At 41.3% G+C, this 22,939-nt stretch overlaps 1 protein-coding gene across 2 annotated transcripts in view; it reads left to right on the top strand.

Moving 5' to 3' along the window:
• The window catches only part of TLK2 (tousled-like kinase 2), a 158,007-nt gene extending 137,027 nt beyond the window's left edge, over positions 1–20,980 (top strand). Inside the window, exons 17-22 of one of the 2 annotated variants that reach the window (XM_006833556.1) lie at positions 4,965–5,054; positions 8,436–8,605; positions 9,932–10,070; positions 13,956–14,067; positions 16,051–16,158; positions 19,637–20,740. In XM_006833556.1, coding sequence (XP_006833619.1) covers positions 4,965–5,054; positions 8,436–8,605; positions 9,932–10,070; positions 13,956–14,067; positions 16,051–16,158; positions 19,637–19,810 — 793 coding nt within the window. In that variant the 3' untranslated portion in view covers positions 19,811–20,740. Of the gene's footprint in view, positions 1–4,964; positions 5,055–8,435; positions 8,606–9,931; positions 10,071–13,955; positions 14,068–16,050; positions 16,159–19,636 lie in introns of both variants that reach the window. The other variant, XM_006833555.1, reaches the window with a different exon arrangement.
• The last annotated feature ends 1,959 nt before the right edge of the window (positions 20,981–22,939 follow it).

The following is a 22,939-nucleotide window of genomic DNA, read 5'->3' on the forward strand; positions in this document are numbered from 1 at the left end:
AGGACTTTGAGTGACACAGCTTTGGGTCTTTACGTTTGCCTCCAGTAGTTTCCTCTGGTTTCTGTACCTCTCTGAGGTCTGTACTTTGAAGGATACAAAATGAAATGTTAAAGCAAAGTTGTGATTAAGTTGATTCCAACTGATGGCCACCCATGTGTGTCAGAGTAGAACTGCTCCGTAGGGTTTTCAGTAGCTGGCTGTTTGGAAGTAGATTGCCAGGCCTTTCTTCCTGTATACTTCTGGGTGGCTTTTCCCTACAGATGAGCATTTAACCGTTTGTACACAGAAGGTCCATAGGTTTCCAAATTTTGTGTGTGTGAGAAACAGCAACACCTTTATTTTACCAAATATTATATGGAATCCAAGTATAGCATAAAAAAAGACGAGTATGGATCTACTTTTGTAGAGTAGATGGTTGGGCCATTTACTTTGTGTCTCCACTGCAGTGACAGCCATCTCCAGGGAGCGTGCTCGAAACGGGCTGTTGTATAGCTTCCTCAGTTTGGTGATGACACTGAAGCCCAGAAAGGTGGAGTCACAGAACCAAGACTACAAGCCAGAGCGCTTCCCCTCAGCCTACTTTGTGTTTGGAAACTGCTGTACCTCAGGACTCGTGGTCTTTTTCAGAAAGACAGAATGGTGATGGACTGAAGCATCAGAAGCAGCAAAGTCTGCTGAAAGTAGCAGCTTGGAAAAGAAGCTCCCCACATGGGGAGGACTTTTGAATTAATTTTAACTTCCTAATCCTTCCTTCTCCTCCCCCTGTTTTTCTTTAGTACTTTTCCTGTCATTTTGACATTGTTGTTAAATGCTGTGAAGTCTGTTCCAACTCATAGTGGCCCTGTATAGAGTTTCCAAGGCTGTAAATCCTTGCAGGAGCAGAAAGCTTTTTTTTTCCTGTGGAGCTGCTGGTGGACTCAAACCACCACCTGTGGTTAGCAGTCTAGTGCTGTACCTACCTATCTGTTGCCATGATTGTTGTTGTTAAGTGCTGTCCAGTAGGTTCCGACTCATAGCGACCATGTACAGAGTTTCCAAGGAGTCGTTGGTGAGTTTGAACCACCGACCTTGTGACCTTGCAACCGTGCAGTCCTAGTGCATTATCCTGCAGTGCCACACACATGGTCATTAAGTGCCATCGAGTCGGTTCTGACTCATATCGACCCTCTATAGGGTTTCCAAGGAACGGCTGATGAGCTAGGTTCACACCAGTTTTGCAGTCCAGCGCATTAACCCACAGTACTCCTTTGACATGGCAGAGTATACCATACCAATTTCAGAAAATAACCGTTTTTTGCAGTCTTATGATGCCATACTTTAGACAGTTTATGTTTCCTGACTCTTGTCTTAATATATCCCAAACTGAATAGTACTGGGTTAGGTAAAATAGAATAGTTTCCTGTTGCTCTTTTTATGAGCAAGAACTAAACACTTTTTAAAATACTGGTGATTACATTGCATAACCATGTTCTATTTTAAAATGTGTAAATGTCAGATTTATATAATGAATTGTTGTTTGAAATCTTATTAAATCATTTTAAATTAGAAAAGGACTAATTTTTAAAAAGGTACAAGAACAACATTTAAATTCTCCGTCCTGGTGTGGTTGGCTCTGTTGGTAGTTCAAACCCAACAGATGCTCCTTAGAAACCCTATCCAGTGTTGCTATGAGTCGAACTGACACTGAATGAGGCAACAGCAACTACATCCTAAAAAACATTGAGGTTTCCATAGTTTCAAATTTTCTACCAATAGTCCATTTCTTTAGAACAAATTGAAGCTTAGTGTAGTATCTTTAGTCTGAAGTTGATCTAACATGTGATCAAGATTTATTGATAATTACTGATGATTGGAATGCAAAGGTTGGAAACAAAGAGGAAGAAACAGTCTTTGGAAAATATGACCTTCGTGATAGAAACGATGCTAGAGATTGCATGATAGAATTTTGCAAGACCAGTGAATTCTTCATTGCAAATATGTTTTTGAAACAACATGTAAGATGACTATACACATGAACCACACCAGTGGAATACACCGAAGTCATATTGACTATGTCTGTGGAGATGGTAGAAAAGCCAAAACAAGGGCAGAGAAAAGCCAAAACAGGGGCAGAGTATGGAACAGACCATCAATTGCTTATATGCAAGTTAGGCTAAAGCTGAAGAAAATTAAAACAAGTCCATAAAAGCCAAAATATGCCCTTGAATATATCCCCTCTTAATTTAGTGATCATCTCAAAAACAGATTTGATGAATTAGACTCTGAAGACCGAAGACCAGAGAGTTGTAGGATGACATCAAGAACATCATAGAAGAAAAAAAATAAAAGATCATTAAGAAGATAAGAAAGAATGAAAAGACCAAAATGGATATCAGAAAAGATTCTGAAACTCGCTCCCCAGCATAAAGATGCTAAAGCAAATGTAAGAAATGAGGAAGAAAAAGAGCTGAAGAGAAAAATTTCAGAGGTCAGCTTGAGGACAAAGTTAAATAATATAATGAAATGTGCAAGGACCTAGAGTTAGAAAACCAAAAGGGAAGAACACACTCAGCATTTCTCAGGTTGAAAGAACAGAATAAAAAATTCAAGCCTCGACTTGAAATATTGAAGGATTCTCTAGGCAAAATATTGAATGATGCAGAAACCATCAAAAGAAGATGGAAGGAATACACAAAATCACTGTACCAAAAAGAGATGGTCGAAAGTTCAACTATTTCAAGAGGTGTAGTATGTGCTCAAGAGCCAATGATATGGAAGGAAGAAGACATTAGCAAAGAATGAGGTGCTAAGAATTGATTGAATACAAATTGAAATCTTTTAACAAACTGAAGCAGCACTGGAGGCACTCACTCATTTATGCCAAACAGTTTGAAAGACAGCCACATGACCCACTAATTGTAAGAGATCCACATTTGTGCCCATTCCAAAGAGAGGTGGCCCAACAGAATGCGGAAATCATTGAACAATATCATTAATATCAAATGCAAGTAAAATTTTATTAAAGATTATTCGAAAATGGCTGCAACAGCACATTGACAGGGAAGTGCCAGAGGTTCAAGCCAGGTTCAGTAGAGGACGTGGAATGACGAATATCATTACTGATGTCAGATGGATCTTGGCTGAAAGCAAAGAATACCAGAAAGATGTTGTGCTTTATTGACTGTGCAAAGGCTTTTGATTGTGTAGATCATGACGAGCGATAGACAACATTGCGGAGAATGAGTATTCCAGAACACTTGATTGTGCTCACGAGGAACCTCTACATAGACCAAGAGGCAGTAGTCGAACACTGAATGGCTTAAACTTAGGAAAAGTGTGCGCCAGGGTTTATTCTTTGCTCATACTTATTTCAGTTTGTATGCTGAGCACGTAATTCAAGAAGCTGAATTACATGAAAAATGTGGCATCAAGATTAACAATCCGCAATATGTAGATATTACAACCTTGTATGTTGAAAACGAAGAGTACTTAAAATAATAAGATCAAAGACCACCACAGCCTTTGATGTAGGTTGCACTGCAATGTAAAGAAAACAAAAATCCTTATAGTTGGACCAGTAAATAACATCAAGATAAATGGAAAAAGATTGCAGTTGCCAAAGACTTCATTTTGCTCAGACCAACCATCAACACTCACAGAAGCAGCAATTAAGAAATCAAACAACATATTGTATTACATAAATCTGCAGCACAAGATCTCTGTAAAGTGTTGAAGAACAAAGACGTCAGTTAAAGGACTAAGGTGCACCAGACTCATGCCCTGGTATTGTCAGTAGCCTCATATGCATGTTAAATTTGGGCAGTGAATAAGGAAGACCATAGAAGAATTGATGCATTTGAGTTATGGTGGTGTAGGAGAATATTAAAAGTACCATACACTTCCCAAAGAACAAACAAATCAGTCTGTGTTGGAAAAAGTACAGTCAGAATACTCTTTAGAAGTTAGGATGGCCAGATTTAGTCTCTCATACTTAGATATATTATCAGGAGGGACCAGTCCTTGGAGAAGGAAACCATGCTTTTTTGTAAAGTAAGCGAAAAAGAGGAAGAACCCCAACAAGATGGAGTGGCACAGTGGCAGCAGCAGTGAGCTCAAACGTGGTAAGGATTATGAAGTGGCTGCAGGACCGGGCACGGTTTTCTTCTTTTGTGCACAGAGTTGCTGTGAGTCCAATGGCACCTAACAGTAACATCAACAACATCACCTTCAAATCCTTTTTGTAAGAAAGTGGGATTTAAAGACATAAATATCAAATCACAACTACCAGACTTAGACTGTTTTTATTATTAGTCCTGTATATTTGGTTCCAATGCAGTGACCTTATTATGTAGGCTGTCCAAGGAGCAGCTGGTGGGTTTGAACTGCCTACCTTGTTTGCATTTTACCCAAGGAGTTTGCTTGATAAAATTGATTCCCTTGATGTGAATTCAACTTTTAAACATTTACAAATATAAAACATTAGCACTGAATGAGAGGAGAGGGGGCTTTCTTTTGTCATTCAGAAATCCCTGATGTTTGGGTGGTAAAAGTATGAAAGAGGCGAGGTCATAAAATGACCTTCAAAGAGGTAAAAGGTTGGCATCCATTCTTTCAGCAAATGTGTGAGCACCTGTTGTTTTTCAAAGGCCTTGTCAACACTAGAAGAGAATATGATGGGCCTAACTGAAGCAAGTAGCGCAGTGGTTAAGAATCGGACTGCTAACCTCAAGGTTGGCAGTTAGAAGAAACTACCAGCTGTTCCGTGCGAGAAAGATGAGGCTTTCTGCTTCCATAAAGATTTGCAGCCTCCGAAACCCTGTACAGGGTCACTATGAGTCGGAACCGACTCCACGGTACTTAAAAACAACAACTGGAGTAAGTGGGTGGACACAGTAAAGAAGTGAGAGGACATTTAGGGACATCCTTAAAGAGGTTAAAAGTCAGGCCAGGATGCCTTCTTGTTAACTTTCCCTTTTCACTTTCAGGCACGCGTGTAGGGAATACCGGATCCACAAAGAACTGGATCATCCCCGAATAGTGAAGCTGTATGATTACTTTTCACTGGACACTGACTCGTAAGTGTTTCTGCCCTCTTAACTTCGTAGCTCTTTTTAGTTTCTTGCAATGTATTGATTGTTCATGGACTAGAACTGAAAACTTGGCCCAGGAACTCCCCTGAGGGAACCAATTATATTAATATAGTTCCCCCGTCCCATCTGAAAGTATAGAGTGTTCTACCATAAGCCAAAATGGAGTAAAACGAAGAAGCAATTACCGTTAATTTTAATGGGAAAAGGTTTTGAGCATTTCTGGACCCCAAACATGACTTGTCAAATCATACCAAATAGCACATAAAATCTGAAATAGAACAAACATACAGCGTTTGACGCTGTTCATTCACAGCTACAGCAACTTAATACTGTCTTTGCTGGGAAAGGGTGCTCTCGATGCTCAGAGTGAGTGTTGCCTCTGTACGGGTTCACTGCAAAACAAACACGGAACACTAGTTTGACTTGTCACATTTTTTTCATAAAAGTGAAAATCCTCTCTGCTATTGAAAGCAAGTACTAATGTAGGTCTTCTGTATGTAAAAGCGAAGTGGTGTAAAACAAACTTTAGAAAAGCAAGCTTTTTACTGCCATATGTGAATTCCAATTTGGGCCAACAGAACATCTCTTGGCCAAATGAATGTGTGGTAGTGTGTTGACAAATGTTTAACAATTGATTTGGTAGAATAGAGTGCAACTTATTTATAGTGTTTGCCAATTTCCATGGTATTTCCTACCATAATCAATTTTGAGTTACCAAATTTAAAAAAAAAATAGCTATATTATAGAGTTAATTTTTATACCTTAAGTTTCAGTCCTTTAAAGTGTACAGTTAATGACCTTTAGTATATTCACAGGTAAGTGCAACCATTACATCACCACAGTCAGGAAAGAAGCTGGTGCCCTTTAGCCATCTTCTCCTTAGCTCTCCAGCTCCCTAGTCCCCCAGCTCTAAGTAGTCACTAATCTACTATCTGTCTCTGGATTTCCCTATGAACGGGATTCTATAGTATCTGGACTTTTGTGACTGGTTTTGTTCATTTAGCATAATGTTTTCATGGCTTATCCACCTTCTCGTATATTGCTCATTTTGTTTATCCATTTGTCCTACCAACAATTTAATAACCAGCTCACAAAGTTTCTGAAGATTTAACAATTTGCTCTTGTGCACTGGTACAAATGATACCTCTGACCTGCACCAGTGAGTGTGTATTGTTGGGGTCCCTCCCCACTCTAGAAACTGATGATCTCTTTAATAGGTCTACTTATTTTGAAGTTTCAGCAGTGTGATTCTACCCTAACCCAGAACAGGTCATGAATGTGGCACAAGTGAAGGCATAGTCCCAAAGGATCTTAGAATTGGTAGGACTCTCAGAGTCTAGCCTTCTCATTTTATATGTGGAGATTTGAGAACCAGAGAAATGAAGTGATTGGATAATTCATACCTTGGCTATTGTTGCATTTTGTCACCTGGTATCCAGCAAACCTCAGAGCCTCTGGATTTATAAAGGAATTTAGAAATATTTCAGTATTTGGAAATGTTTTCTCTGTAGGAGTCTGTATTGAGTCAGAAAAGTATATCTTAGGTCTAGCTACAGTTGTTCCCTTAACACCTCTTCCCCACTGGGTGATTCTAGGAGCTTTGGCTTATTCCTGCCAGCAGTTGTCTCAGAGAATACTGTGCAAAGAAATTGGCTCACATTCAGAGATGACTCCAAAGGGGAGACCATGTTTCCCTCTAGAAACATTGATTGTCTCCTCTTTCGTCTTCTCAATAGGATAGCACTTGCACCAAGCATAGCCCTGTGGTTTTAGCATGGAGTAGGGGGTTCAGAAAGGTACCTGATTAGAGGGCAGGGTGGCAATACTGGAGGCTTCCTAGTTCCAGGATAGCTCTTCACAGGGGACTTCACTTGTTCCATTGGGTAAATTTCTTGTATACCAGATAGACCGTCCCCACACACATGAAAGTGTAAAAGTTATTTCAATGATATATGTAATGATTTGGATTATCTTCCATTTTGAATTATGTATACATATCTTTTAACTAATGTGAAACATTGAGTTGATTCTATGCTATTCTTGAGTTGTTTATTTTGTTCTTTCTGTTGAGTGTATGATGAATTTTCATCAAAAATAAGGTAAGCCATCACTTTAGAAAGTCCTCTGAGGGTTGTTTGGGTGTTGAAAGTCGGACTTCATTTCTATCTTTCATTTGGGTCATAGTACCAAACCCTGAGCATCTGTGTGTTGTCTGATTGTAGCCTTCAGATCTGATGATACATAAACTCTCAAATGGGATCCTAGAATACCTGCTATGTTTCATAAGAAGCATAAGCTATTGTTCAGTTTGGGAATGTCACAGGACGGCACACCTCCAGTGCTGTTTTTAGGCCTCAAAATGCCCAGAAGTCCATAGTGCTTGCCCTGAACTCATTCACTCTCAAGTTGATCCTTGTCCTTGCTCTGCTCTGCATCTTAGGGCCGACCTTTGTATGCTTTGCGTTTCTGGCTCCTGGATCAGTTGGGATCTACCTAGGTGTTCAACCAGTGAGAAGTGAAGATTAGAACCGGGTGATGGGGAAGAGATGCCAAGGTTCCCCTGCTCCACCTCCCCTCCCCCACTACTGTGGTTTATGTTTTCCCTGGTGATCCTGGGTTCTGATTGCACCATTTCCTCCTCCTGTTCTTCTGGCCTTAAGGTGCTAATGGCTTCCCACTGTAGCCCATCTCTGGGATGAGTCACTGGCCATTTCGTCTCTGTCATGTGTATGTGATCAACGCCATGAATTAAAGCCACTCTGAATTAAAATATTGAAGTTCCTATTTCCAGGCTAGACTCTGATGGCTAGACACCCCACATCGTCACAACTTAGAAGAGTTTAAAAGTTGTTTCTCTTTTGGGGGATATTCAGCCTTGGAAACTAGGCACATGACTCTTAGTGCCACAAATCATATGTATGTGTAAATTTGAGTCTGTATAATGTCTTGACGTGCGTGAAGGAAAAGGAAAAAGAACCGGTACAATGTAGCACTGCATTTAGCTTAATGAATCCGTTACACCTTCTGTTTTGTGAGGAGACATTGTGGTGCCATATTATGTCAAAATTCGGGGAGACTTGGTTTGTAACTTGCTCCAAGTAAACCCTAGGTTCTTCCTCACAGCCAGTACTGATATAATCTGATGTTTGCAATGAAAATTGTGTGCACAATCACAATTCAGAAATGAATGTGTAACATGGGGTGGGAAGGAGACCTTCCATTTGTCTAGTCTTGTCCATGTTCTTATAAACCAAAGAAGGAAGTAAGAAGCTAATATTACCCTGAAGTTTTCACTGGAAGTGGTCTAGATAGTCTTAGAATACTTACTCTTAACCCATGATTTAATGCTGGTCTCTTTATCTTTAGGTTTTGTACAGTATTAGAGTACTGTGAGGGAAATGACTTGGACTTCTACCTGAAACAGCACAAATTAATGTCGGAGAAAGAGGCCCGGTCCATTATCATGCAGATTGTGAATGCTTTAAAATACTTAAATGAAATAAAACCTCCCATCATACACTATGACCTCAAACCAGGTGAGTCTAATTTTGAGGAGTCAGGCTTGGTGACTTGGTTCTGCTCTTCTGAGTAACACTTAATTTATAAAGTTAGAGGATTTGGCAGGAGCCAAGAAAGCCTAGTTACTTCAGATCATGTGGGCAGCAGCAATGGGAATCAAAACCACCAGGCAGTGGGTCCTGAAGACTGTGGAGGAACAGTGTCCTCGACTTTAGAGCCAGGAGTGTCTGATGTCAGACTGACTAAGACCTGCTCTGGCAAGTTCGGTGTGGTTTTCCTCATTGGTCACAACGTGTAGCATTTTCTCTACTCGATGTCTCTTTGATAAGTGCCCAGAAGTTCAACAGCTTATTTTGCAAACATTTTGCATTTCATTCTCTTTTGAATAGAGTTTTTAATTGTTTTGTACACTTACCATCTTACTGTCACAGCAGAGAGTAGAGGGTGGTCATCATGGGGATCCCATCGACTTCTCTCCTCTTGTTTGCTTGTTATCCTTCCTTTTTCCTTTTTTTTTTTGGTTATCCACAGCTGTCTCTTTGTAGAGGTTTTTATGTTCTGGGTGTTGTAAAATGCCAAGTTGGTTCCGACTTTTAGCACCCCCGTATATAGTATTTCCAAGGAGCAGCTGATGAATTTGAACCACTGACCTTGTTGTTCCTGACGTTGCAGTCCAGTGCTTATCCTACAGTGCCTAGACAGCCCTAATTCAGTTCACTTGGGTAATAGAAAAATGATTCCTATTGAACTATTGGTGCGCTATTGTTGTTACCTTCCCTTTTTTGGTCTCTACATATTAAATCTCTGTATTTTTTAGTGTTCTGATAGAATTCAGATGACTGAAAAATTAATGGTGACTGATTTTTTACAGATGGGTTTCCCCTCACACTTGTTACACATGCTTTCCTGCTACAGGAGCTGTAGGTGGCGCTGTGGGACTAGCTTGGACTCCCCTGTATGCTTTTGTTTTTTTTCCTGAAACTAATCTTCTAAACATCGTATTTTAGAGATCCTTACAGAAAATGCAGCTGAAAATTTCCCACCATTTTGACCAACTTTACAAGTGCTATTTACTTTAGCGTTTTGTCCCTCCCAGGGCTCATAGTAGTGATTTTGGCACATTTACCAGGTGATTCTTGGAAAACAGAAGTCTGTAGCCAGACACTGAGGACTCCGTAGCATCATGAGTCCAAGTCACTTTATTCAAGGGACTCAGATATTGACATTTGTGTGTAAGAGTTTGAAATCAGTTGCCCCCTTGTCTATTATTACTTTGAATTTTTTGCTAAATCAGTAAATCTTTGCTTATTCATGAAGTTTTCCCCTCCCCCCCTTCATTCTAGGTAATATTCTTTTAGTAAATGGTACAGCGTGTGGAGAGATTAAAATCACAGATTTTGGTCTTTCCAAGATCATGGATGATGATAGCTACAATTCAGTGGACGGCATGGAGCTAACGTCACAAGGTGCCGGTACTTACTGGTAGGTTCCCAGGACATTGATTGGTGGAGTTGTGCTGCTCTGTTGTGCTGAAGCATTGGTAATTAATCATTCATTTTTTGCACATTGACTGCTAAGGCAAAAATGCTACAAACCCCAAAGCAGACTTTCCTCCCCAAATCGTAACTATCTTTTGAGCAGTTTTCATCAGTTCGTATTTTCAATTTGCTGACCTCTCCTGAGATTGTTCACGTGGTACGTGACACAACGCGGAGCCCTGAGATCTTTGCAGTGCAGATCTAGGTTATCTCTTGTTAGGGGCCGATGGGATAAGTTTCCTGAGGGTGATAGACTCTCAAGAACCAAGAATCCATGAAGATCAGTATGCAAAATAACCAGCGCATCACATGAAGTCGAGACAGGAAAAATTGAGTTTACCAAAGACATCCATTTCTGGGAGCCATGATCTGAAAAGTTTTGAGGCACAAGTCTTCTCCCAGACTACAGCTCCTGCTGCCTGCGTCTTCTGTGAGCTCTTCTACATCTGCCTACTGTTGCCTTTGACAGAATCATACAATACAGCTGAAACTCGGCATCTTAACCTTGCTGTTGCTTTAAAAGAGTGTTAACATAGCTTCTTTTTTACTTCAGAAGTGGAAAGATCCAGTAATTTAAACACCCATACTGGAATATATGGTTCTGAAGCTGGAGAAAGCCTCGCTAACACTGAGAAAAGGGGTAACACAAGCTATGACTCCACGTCAGTTATCAAATCACTTCTCTTGGGGACTGGCTGGCTGTGGCCTTAGAAGAATACTGCCTGGAAGTGAGGAAGCAGAAAGGATGAGGGGGCTTCCCTTCACAAATGCAGAACCAGCCCTCTTTTCCTCATCTGAATCCTGCTAACAATACCATGAACACAAATTCCTATTTCCATGACTTCTTAACTCTTCATAAAGGTAGCACCTATAGTAAGAATCAGCCCTAAATTAAAACTTCCGCATTCTAGGTTTAAAATAGAAGCTACATTTACAGTGTGTTTATTCACTGTGGTGGGTATTGTGGTTGGTGTTCCTGTCACTAGTTAGATGATGTAAAAATGTCTGCATTTGGAAATGCTAGAAGCAGTTCTGTGCCGCTGCTGTATAAATCTATTAGACTGCAGATTTGAGCCTTTCATATATATATATATATAGCTTGATTTTTTTTTTTTTTTTAAGGGGTGTATGCAGTTGTTTCACATTTAGTTTTCTCATTGTTACCTATTGCTATTAGCTAAGCTACAAAATTTCTTGGTTGGAACTTGGATAAAAATCCTATCTGTCTGAGATTTGCTTCAGTTGCCCGTTTCGGGAGATGGATAGGAGTGTAGATGAACAAAGGAACAAAGATTGGCTGTTTGATGGTAATCATTAAAGCCAGAGGATGTTTACTTGGGGGTTTAGTTTACTGTACTTTCCATAACATTTGAAATTTTTCATACTGAAAGGTAAGGTAGAGAGGAAGCTACTGAGAAAATTAAATGTTATGGGTATCTGTTAAGATTAGAAGAGTAGAAACATTGGCACCATCCCCATTCTCTTATGATGACCCACAGAGATTCGCTAGTTTGGGAGCATAGGATAAATGCAAAGTGCCTGTTGGCAGTTATTTGGTTGCTCCAGAATTCTATGGTGCTCTTCGACTAGGCCGTGAGAATTCTTTTCCTGTGCAAGGACTTTGATTGTGTTGAAATATGCAGCCATGTTTATCTTTTCACAGAATTGTTGTACCACAGAGCTGTCGTCTTCCTCTTCTTCTCAGAGTTCTCGATCGAGAGTTTAAATGCTTGTTAATCTTAGTAGTACTTGAGTGAAGAACTAATTCAGCTCCTCATTTACAGATGAGAAAACATCTAGAAAGTGTTTTTCTAGACTTGTGCTACCAAAGCGACCCTATCTTTTGTAGTCTGATTTACTATAACTGCTCTTCCCTCCCACTTCCATGAAATGCTAAATGCATTAAATTGATTAATTTTGAATAAAGGTTACATTTGTTATTTATCCAAGATCATATTTATGGATATTTAGAAATAAAGAACCATGCACTTCAGAGTTCAGGGAGGTTTTCATGACATTTGGTGGGAAGAACTATTATTTTTATAAATTCTTACATTTTCATTTCTTTGCCTTTTGTCCCTCTTGTTTGTACATCTAAATTCTTATTCTTCAATGTGTGTTTTGTGAGAAAATTATGAGAAAGAAAATCTAGTCAGAGATATTGATCATCTAAAAGATGAGCTTAAAATAATAAGAAATGAGACTATAAAACTACTTTTAAAAGTAAGAGAGTCTATCAGTATGTGAAAAGGAGCTCTGGTAACGTAGTGGATATGAATCGAGCTGCTAACCTCAGGGTCAGCATTTCGAAACTGTCAGCTCTTATGCAGGAGAAAGATGAGGCTTTTCTCTTCCCGTAAAGATTTACAGCCTGGGAAACCCCGTACCAGGGTCGCTATGAGTCGGAACCAGCTCCGTAGCACATAACAACACCAACAAATCTTGGGAAACTAACTGGGATAGAGGTATTGGATTATTGAAGTGGGAACATTTTCTATCTCTCACCTGTTAATAGTCCCCTTCAAGCTAGTAAATTTTAGATTTTTATACCAGGAGCACAGCAGGTTGCAAAATAAAGAATTTTGCACAGGATGGATTTTGCCAACATGAAATCTACAGAAATGGTTCCGTTCTCCTCAGACTGTGCGTTCCAGCTGTGCCTGACTAAGGTCCTAGCCAATGAATGGAAGTGTATTTGTTTGATTTCTTAAATACCCAGAGGCCCTTACCTTCTCCACCCATACAATTTGGTGTGGTTGATTGTCCGGCTATAGCTAGTCTCTTTAGAGGTCAATGGCAGAGAGGGAGGAATTCAGATGAGGATTGAGTTGTGCTAACAACTAGCTTGGTTGGTTTATGCAGAATTATTTGTTAGTCTTTCATTAGGTCCCTAAGCATCCATAAAGTAGAAAATGTAAACTACTCTGTGATAATTTGGGTTGTAATGCCACCATTGACTAGATATGGGAGTTATTTTTTGCCCTCATTTCCCCAAGAGGCTCCTCCCCTCATAGTTATATGCCATGGAGTCGGTTCCGACTCCTTAGTAACCCTGCATAAGGTTTCCGAGGCTGTAAATCTTTATGGTTGCAGAAAGCCCCATCCTTCTTCTACAGAGCAGCTGGTAGTTTCAAACTACTGACCTTGAGGTTAACAGCCCAACGCATAACCACCATGCTACCAGAGGTCCTTTCAGGTACCTATTTATTGTTAAGTGCCGTCGAGTCAGTTCCGACCCATAGCGACCCTGTATAGGGTTTCTGAGGAGCAGCTGGTGAGCTTGAACCGCCAACCTTGCAGTTCAAACAGCTTTGCAGTCTGGCGCATTAACCCAGGGCACCACACCAGGACTCCACTGGGTCATAAATTCAGTTGGATTTTTAAAATGGTTACTTAAGTTAGAGACGGCTCCTTTAGTCACCATGAAAGAAAGCCCACGCCATATGTAGTTAGAGTAAATGCTGGTCAGCTGAGGTATTGTAAAAGCGCCCTGCACTTCTTTTGTACCCACCCCCATCCTAATTTAGTTAATGGCACTTAAATGCTGCTCAACCCTGGGAAGGGAAGTTGGGTGGGTGAAGAGACAGGGGAAAGTATTTCTCTTAGTAAATTGAAAAAATGTGTTTTAAGACCCTATAGGACATTACGACCACCCTAAGTTTTAGTGTGTTTTCATTGATTTTTCCAGCCAAGCCTAAGCTGATTTGTTGGCTGATTAAATGTTCACATTCTTATTTCCAACAAGATCGTCTACCTTGCCTTTTTATTGTGTATGTCTTATATTTGCCCGATCATTTTTTCTAAGAATTTTCTTTCCTCTTTGTCCCAGGTATTTACCGCCAGAGTGTTTTGTGGTTGGGAAAGAACCACCAAAGATCTCAAATAAAGTTGACGTCTGGTCAGTGGGTGTGATCTTCTATCAGTGTCTTTATGGAAGGAAGGTAAGCAAGAAGGTGTCATGTAGTGGCTAGACATTGTCCTTGGGTGGCACAGGTACACAGAGGCTCAGTAGGCCTTACCTCCTTGGAATTAAGTATCGGGTTAGACAGAACAGAATACTGAAAGTGGTAGTTCAAAGAAAATATAGATTTAATAATAAAAGCTTTATGCAGAAGGGAGAAATTTTTGGCCACAGGGTACATGGTCCATTCTACTAGACTATTGGGAGCATGTATTTTTTACTGTTCTCCATGAGATCCAGAACATGTTTTGATACTGATATGTATAGAAACGTATGTGAAATACTTTTATTAAAGTATGTCATCATCCCCAGAGCCATTCTTAAGATTCTAGGAACTGAAACTTTAATATTGCCAGAGCTCCTTATTCCCAGGCACCATGCTACTTAAAGCTACTACTTAAGAAAGTGTGCTATACTGGGGAGTTGATGTCAGAAAGTATTCATCTTAACTTCTGATCCAAGGTGTCATACCATTTGAGCAAGTAATAAACTACAGCTAACGGATTTTCACATTTGTCTTTCCTTCTGGGCATAGTATCTTATACATGTATGTATAGGAATCCAGTTGTATAATTATATCCGTAGTTCTGCTTTCAGTGTGTTGGTATCTTCAGTGCTCCCCATTGGGCTGGGAGTTCTACAATTCCCTGGAGTCCTAATATTTTTTCCCAATCCTCAGACCTAGTTCTTAATTCAGGTTTTAGCTTTCTCTTTCACTTTCCTTTGTTCTTTTCTTCTTTACCCAAACCACCACTCTAAAATGAGGCGCACCTCTTCAGAACTGTTGTTGTTAAGTGCCATTGAGTCTGTTCTGTCTTATAGAGACCTTCTATAGAGTTTCTGAGGAGTGACTGATGAGCTTGAACTACTGACCTTGCAGTTCAAACAGACCTTGCAGTCCAACCCATTAGTCCACAGTGCCATACCAGGACTCCTCTTCAGAACTGGTTGTTGCTGGTGATTATATGCTGTGGAGTCGATAACAACACATAGCGACCCTGTACAGGGTTTCTGAGGCTGTAAATCTTTATGGGAGTAGCAAGCCTCATCTTTCTCCCACGGAACAGCTGGTAGTTTCAAACTGCTGACCTTCAGGTTCACAGCCCAATTTAATTATGTGTATGCTCTCTGATGAAGTTGAAGGACTGCTGCTGCTGACTGGGAGTTATCTACCAAGAATTATGTGAGATGTCTCACTAGCAACACTGTAAAGATACTCTAAGCTTGAATTTATTTATTTTTTTAAATTTATTTTTAAGATTGTATTTGAAAGTGGCATCTTGGGGTATAGGTGAAGCCACTTACCCTCAACTATGTTTTTCCTCTTCTTTTATCGATTTTAAGGAGCACTGATAGCACAGTTGTTAAGTCACTCAGCTGCCAACCACAAAAGGTCAGCCATTTAAACCCACCAGCCACTCCACTGGAGAAAGATCTAGCAATCTACTTCCGTAAAGATGACAGCCTTGGAAAGCCTTGTGGGAGTTGTCCTACAGCGTTGCTTTGAGTGGGAGTGAACTTGGTGCTGTGGGTTTGATTTTGGTTTACCCATTCTTCTCTTTATTTTTTTGTCTCTTTTGAGCTGTGTCTTTATGTCTGCGTATGGTACACTTATGTGCTGCTTAAGTTCAAAGGGACCACTGATGATAAAAGAGTTGCTGGGTTTTGCTCTGAACACTTATTTCTTTGCTATCGTCTAAACTTAGCAGTGATGTTATAAGAGCTGCTGCTCATGAGCCCAACTCTACCTGGACGTAGGTGTTGGACTATGAGCAAGTTACTTAAGCTCTGCGTCTTTTCTTCCTTTGCTTATAAAGTGAGAGGGTTAAAAATCATTTCTAGAGTTTCTTCCAATTGTTCTCACTGGAAAACCTTTTTTCCTTTCCCTCCCTTGTGGTTTTGAGTGGTGTTCTGTTTCATTTAACCAGAGACCTACCTGTGTTTATTTGTTTTCATATGCTAGCCTTTTGGCCATAACCAGTCCCAGCAAGACATTTTACAAGAAAATACTATTCTCAAAGCTACTGAAGTGCAGTTCCCGCCAAAGCCAGTAGTAACACCTGAAGCAAAGGTAAGTTTTTCTTTATTTCTTTGAGAAACTCTGGTGTGACTATTTGGTATAAATTTAGGAGTCATCGTAGCGTTTGTGTTGTTGTTAAAGTGTCATCGAGTCAGTCCAACCCATAGCGACCCTGTATAGGGTTTCTGAGGAGCAGCTGGTGAGTTTGAACCACTGATCTTGCAGTTCAAACAGCTTTGCAGTCTGGCGTATTAACCCACATTGCCACACCAGAAGAATGGATTAATATTCCTACAGACAACACCATTCCCTTCTCACTCTATCCCCCAAATCTAGTATTGGAAATATCTATGGGTGGGTTTTTTAAATGCATCATTTGCAGGCCATACAACGTTATCAACTTAAGAATTAGCCTGCTATATTGGGTCAAATATTTAATTAACTTACTCCTAATATAATGGTTGGAGTCCTGATTTGGCACTGTGAGTAAATGCGCCAGACTGCAAAGCTGTTTGAATTGCAAGGTCGGCAGTTCAAGCTTACCAGCTGCTCCTCGGAAACCCTATACGGGTTCACTATGGGTCGGAACCGACTTGACGGCACTTCACAACAACAATATAATGGTTAAGGAGCTCTGGTAGCGTAGTGGTTACAAATCGGACTGTGAACCTCAGGTTCAGCAGTTTGAAACTATCAGCTGTTCTGTGGGAGAAAGATGAGACGTTCTGTTCCCGTAAAGATTTATAGCCTCGGAAACGCTGTACAGGGTCACTATGAGTCGGAACCGACTCCACGGCACTTAACAACAATATAATGGTGGAGTCTGGGTGTGGGGCTGTGGGTTAATACCCTGCACTGCAAAGTTGGATTGAACCACAAGGTTGGTGGTTCAAGCTCACCAGCTACTCCTCAGAAACCCTATACAGAGTTGCTATGGATTGGAACCGACTTGATGGCACTTTTAACAACACAGTAATATAATGTTAAGGCGTTCTAGTAGTGTAGTGGTTATGAATCGGGCTTGTTAACCTCAAGGTCAGCAGTTCGAAACGACCAGCAGTTCCACAGGATGAGGCTTTCTGCTCCCACAAAGATTTACAGTCTTGGAAACCCTATGCAGGGTCACTATGAGTCCGAACCAGCTCCACGACACATAAGCACCACTAATACGATGGTTGTCCTGGTGTGGCACTGTAGGATAAGCACTCGACCACAAGGTTGTCCTCACCACCTGCTTCTCGGAAACCCTGTACGGGGTCATTATGGGTCGGAACCGGCTCAGTGACACTTAACAACAGCAAATATGCTTGCTAGAATTGCAGTTGCCTTGACAGGGCCAAACCAAATGATTTCTTGGGCTGGATGTTCCCCACCCCTGGACTAGAGAAGAAGTCACTCTAGAATTAAATAGCAAGTGAGTGGTCATAGCAGTTGGTGAGGACATTCCAGAAAAACTAACTAAGGCAAAGGAAACATGGAGTGGGAAGTGAAGAAAGGAAAGTATAAGTAATCACGTCAGCCTTGGTACAGGTGCAAACCAAGATTCTAAGTCCATGTAAACAGTTGCAGAACTCTAAGTCCTTTTCTCCATGTTTGGCCCCTGTTGTCCCCTCCAAGTGTGTCCATATGAAGTCGGTTAGGAAAGAACCACTTTTCAAAGTGCCTGTGATTCCTGCCTGGTGACTTCCTGCCCCTACCACTCCACAGTGTTGTAAACACTGCGTAACTAAGAAAATGTATTAAAAATTTTGAAGTGCTTTTCCTCATCTGTAAAATGTGAGGTTTAAATGGTTGTGAGGTTTCCGTAATCCATGTAGTGCCTGTCTTTGTTATCTAGTGCTGCTATAACAGAAATAACCGCAGAAACAAACAAGTTGATTCTCTCACAGTTTACCTACTACCATTCAGTGGATTCAGCCTCATAGTGACCCAGATAGAGTTTCCAAGACTGTGAATCTTTACGGGAGCAGAAAGCCTCATCTTTCTCCTGTGTAACCCTGGTTCCTGTGGAACAGTGCCCAACACTTGATACCTCCCATGATGCAGCTCCCAGCAAGTCAACACTGTGAGGCTTGAGTGGGGGCATGGCAGGCATTTTTTCTTGCCACTTTGGTTAAATTTTGGTGCTTATTCAATAAATAGGTGAAAAAATGTTCCTAAATTAGATGGATCTAATTCTCTACAGTCTTTCATCGTCATTTAAATGTGCATTTCTCCAGTCCGCTGTCCTTTTTCTTTCTTCTTCCAGCAACAAATACGTATTGAAAGCCTATTAAGAATCTTAATTCCACTAAGTGAGAGAAATAATTTAAGGGGGGAAAAAGAAAAAGGCAGCTACATTTCAGATGGTGATGAATGTTATGAATAAAGTAAATCAAGAGTTGGTAGGGAGGTGTGAGAACCTCTCTTAAATGGCGTGGTGAATACAGACCTCAGTGATGAAGTGATACTTTAAACAGAATCCTGAATGAGGGTGGGAGTCATGTATAGATTTGGGGGAAGAACCTTGTGAGTAGAACTCAGGTGTGAGGTGAACTGTGTAGGGCTGATTATAAAATAGAATGGAAAACCATTGAAGATTTTGTCAGGGCAACAATGTGATCTGATTGCTGTTTCAATAGCCCACATTGGTGACTGTGTAGAGAGAAAATTCAAGATAAAGGGAGTTTAATTGACCACTATATAATTATTTATGATGGTTATAATACAAAACTTTGATATACTAGAACACTCTGGGTGAAAAATAAGAAGGAGGTGGCAAGCAGGAAAGCACAGATCATCTATTTTGAGACCTTTATCAACTGCAGAACCTCTACAAGGAAAGAAACCTCCATGTTGACAGTAAATTTGGATTCTATCTCAAACCCCTCCCACAGTATACAGTAGTCTTGGGGATGCAGTTATTCAAGTTTCCCTTCACTAAGTAGATGGGTATATAATCACATCTATTTGCTTTTTGGCCTCCTAGGGGAGAGGAGTTACTTACTGTATTTTCTGCATGGGAAATTAATGTGTGGAATCACACTGTTAAAAAAAAAAAAAAGGAAATGTAGTATGTGTATTATTTGCATAAAAACACAGTACACAGAGAAAGCATTTAACAGTTTGTGACACATTGTAGTGTTAGTCAAAATAGTAGTAGAATTTTCTTCTTCCTCAGAAAGTTCACATGAGACCTTGTCTTACAGATGAAGTTAGACTATGCCCATTCAAGCAGGGAGAGAGATATTTATTGGTCTTAGTGCTTTGAGGGCAGAGGTCTATTGAGGCCGTGCCCCTTCTCTGTGTCAGGAATGGCTCAGCCCTGTTGGGGGAAGGAGTCAGCGGCAGTAGAGAGGTGCTGCTGCCAGGCTGTCTCCTTCCCTTGTTTTTTCTGGGTCTCCCTGGTGATTTTCTACATGGACCCTTCTTTTTAGGGGATGTTTACACGGGGCTCTAGAACTGCCACAGAGTCTCAGGGTGCCCTCTTGGTGTGGCAGGATTTTCTGCACCATGCATCCTGGCTTCCTCAAGAAAATTTCCTTTGCAGGCTTTTATTCGACGATGTTTGGCCTACCGAAAGGAGGACCGCATCGATGTCCAGCAGCTGGCCTGTGACCCCTACTTGCTGCCTCACATCCGAAAGTCTGTCTCCACTAGTAGCCCTGCTGGAGCTGCTATTGCATCAACTTCTGGGGCATCCAATAACAGTTCTTCGAATTGAGACTGACTCCTAGGCCACAAACTGTTCAACACACAAAGTGGACAAATGGCATTCAGCAGCGGGTTTGGAACATAGCGAAATCCGAATGGATCTCATGAAACCTGTACCAGGTGCTTTTATTTTCTTGCTTTTTTTCCCATCCATAGAGCATGACAGCATCGATTCTCATTGAGGAGAAACCTGGGGCAGCTCTGGCCAGGCCTCGTAGGAAAAGGCTCCGCCCGAGGTTCCGGCGTCAACAGCCACTGTGTGTGGCTGCTCTGAGTGAGGAAAAATTGAAAAGAAAAACTGGTTCCATGTACTGTGAACTTGAAAACATGCAGACTCAGGGGGGGGGGTCCCTGATGCAGTGCTTCAGATGAAGAATGTGGACTTGAAAATACAGACTGGGCTAGTCCAGTGTCTATATTTAAACTTGTTCTTTTCTTTTAATAAAGTTTAGGTAACATCTCCTGAAAAGCTTGCAGCACAAAGGCTCAGCTGGGGATGGCGTTTGACTTCGGAGGAAAAAAGTTGCTATTGCCCAGTAAAGGCACTAGAGTTAGTGTTTTATCCCTAAATAATTTCAATTTTTAAAGACATGCAGCTTCCTTCCCCCCCCCCCTTTTTTTATTTTTGAAAGAATACACTTGGTTATAAAGTGAAACCCGTATTAGCAAGTACGTGGCAATATTCATTCCATTCAGATGCAGCTTTCTCCTCTGTCTGGTTTCCAGTTTGCAGTTGCTTCCCTCCACTGGGGGACAGAGACTGAGTGGGAGTACTGAGATGTATGGGCTTTGCCATTGGACAGAGACTGAGGTTAGAAGACTGCAGCCCAGGGTCTTCTAGGTTTTCAGCAATTTCTTCATAATTTGAACACTTGACGGTTGTCCCTTTTAATTTATTTGAAGTGCTATTTTTTTAAATAAAGGTTCATCTGTCCATGCAGTCCTTTTGGATTCTCTGAGTGTAGTGGCCATGGAAACTGGTCCAAAGGTAGGCAGAAAACAGGCTGGGGAGTCATGTGCTCCAGGGACCAGCCATTCCCACCCAGTCTTTGTATGCTTGCTAACTGGTGTACAGGTCTTGTTAACCACGTATTAAAATGTGATCAGCACATAAGCTTTCCTCTGTTAGATCTTTGACAAGAGCCCACCAACCCCCACTTCTTTCAATCTGTGAGTGTGTCTTTAACTCACGGAAATAGATTCATCAAGTGGAATTTTTTTAAAAAATGATCTTAAGGGAAATAGGTATTCCAAGTATGAACATTCTTTTGGAACTTAAAAAAAAGGTTGTTTTTGAGATACATGATCGACTGAAGATGAAGCTGAAATGGGAGACGCATGGCCCCACCGTGCCCTTGAAACAGCAGAGCACTCAACAGTAGAGAGGGAAGGAGGCCAGAGCTTGCACATGTGGTAGCCAGCTTGGAATGTTACTGACATATGTGGCAAGAGGGCTCAGCCAGAAATATTTACAGATGCAGCATCCAGGCCTGTGAGCTCCCTGGACTGGGGGAGGGCAGCTGGGAAGAGCAGCGAGCTCACAAAAAGCTCCGAACTCTATCTAGTGTTGCTTCCGCCTATAAACTTGGTCATGGTTTTGTTTTGTTGTCCTGCCTCACTCTCCCCAGTATTAGGCCTACCCATTCAAGACCTTCCAGAGTAGAGAGAAGGTCTTGGGTGGGTATTATGGAATTCTGAGTGGGAGGAAGGCAGCCCCAAAGACCTTGGTGCCCCCAACTTCCCTACACTATTTTGTGTGTGTGTGTGTGTGTCTATGTATACAAAGGGGTGTCAGAAAGCTAATGGAATTTTAAAAGATACTTGAATTTTTGAAGACTCAATCTTACATCCTTTTTTAAAACAAAAACAATTTGCCGTTCAGCTGAGAGCATTGTTGTTGGAGGCTCCTGGTTGAGCTCAGAGCTGAGATGATGGTGTCTGAATGCATGAAAAGGTGAGGGAGCTGGGATCGTGTTTAAATCATTCACATAATTAACTTTTAATACGTTTTACCTCCATGTTCAATGATTTTGTCCATTTTTTGTTTTTAAAATTCTTAATTTTCAAAGGCTGAAAAAATGCTGCATCTTTAAGCCTTCCCTCTAAATTCTGGCCCCGTTTCATCCCAAGGGCCTGTGAGTGAAGCTGTAGGACTTCATTTGTTGACCTCCCTGCTCTGCCCTCTCCCTTTGCGGTAACCAGGTCTGGGCCTGGTGATTGGGCATGGCTGAGTCCGGGCCAGGCCTGTCCCCGCTACAGGAGACAAGCTCTGAGAACACGCCGCACACTGACCTTTTTAGTCTGTTTAGTAGCCAGTGAAATCACTGAGTGGAGTTCTTCCATGACGTATTTTGTTAATATGGGTTTCAGTTTTTCCAAGGATAGTCCCTTATTGCCACAATGTTCATTTTCTTTAAACAATGACAAAAAAAAAAAAAAATGTATTAATTTGTAATGAAATCCAGCCAGACTGTTTTGGCCTTTCCCAATACAGTGGGGTGGGGTGGGGAAAGGATATTAAAATAAGTTTTAAGAAGCGAATTTCCCAGCCTCTTGATTTGACTCCAGTTTCCAGCTTCAAACTGGGCCTCTCCACCTAGGGGGTCTGTAGCGACTGCTGGCAGCTGACGGGGTCCCGGTGGCTTCCCATTGCAGCCATGACGGGAATGTGCTGATTGAGGCAATACCTTTTGCACCTCCAGAGTGCCAAGCACTGTGCTTGGTGGGGATACAGCAGTGAAGATCTGAAGGGGAAGCCCCAAGAAAGGAAATCCATCTGAAGGCAGCTTTGAGAGAGAATCACCAGTAAAGCCTGATGCTCCCCACAGTCGTGGCTTGGCCTACTTGTGTTGCTGTTAAAGGAAGGTTGGTCTACCTCCTTCATCTAATCTGGGAAGGATTGTTTTCCAGCTGAGATGAGTAACTGTCAAGGAACTCTGTTGGTTCGTAATTTAGAAAATAACTTACTAAACACAGTTGCCTCCTTTCGGATCCTAGAGCAGGGAGGGAGCAAGCATTTGATCCAGCCACCTTGCTTCTTTGTTGTTGTTGTCAGGTGCCATCGAGTCGGAACCGACTCATAGCGACCCCATGCACAGCAGAACGAAACAATGTTCGATCCTGGGCCAACCTCACTACC

Source organism: Chrysochloris asiatica, unplaced genomic scaffold (genome assembly GCF_000296735.1).
Source record: "Chrysochloris asiatica unplaced genomic scaffold, ChrAsi1.0 scaffold00007, whole genome shotgun sequence".
NCBI lineage: Eukaryota > Metazoa > Chordata > Mammalia > Afrosoricida > Chrysochloridae > Chrysochloris > Chrysochloris asiatica.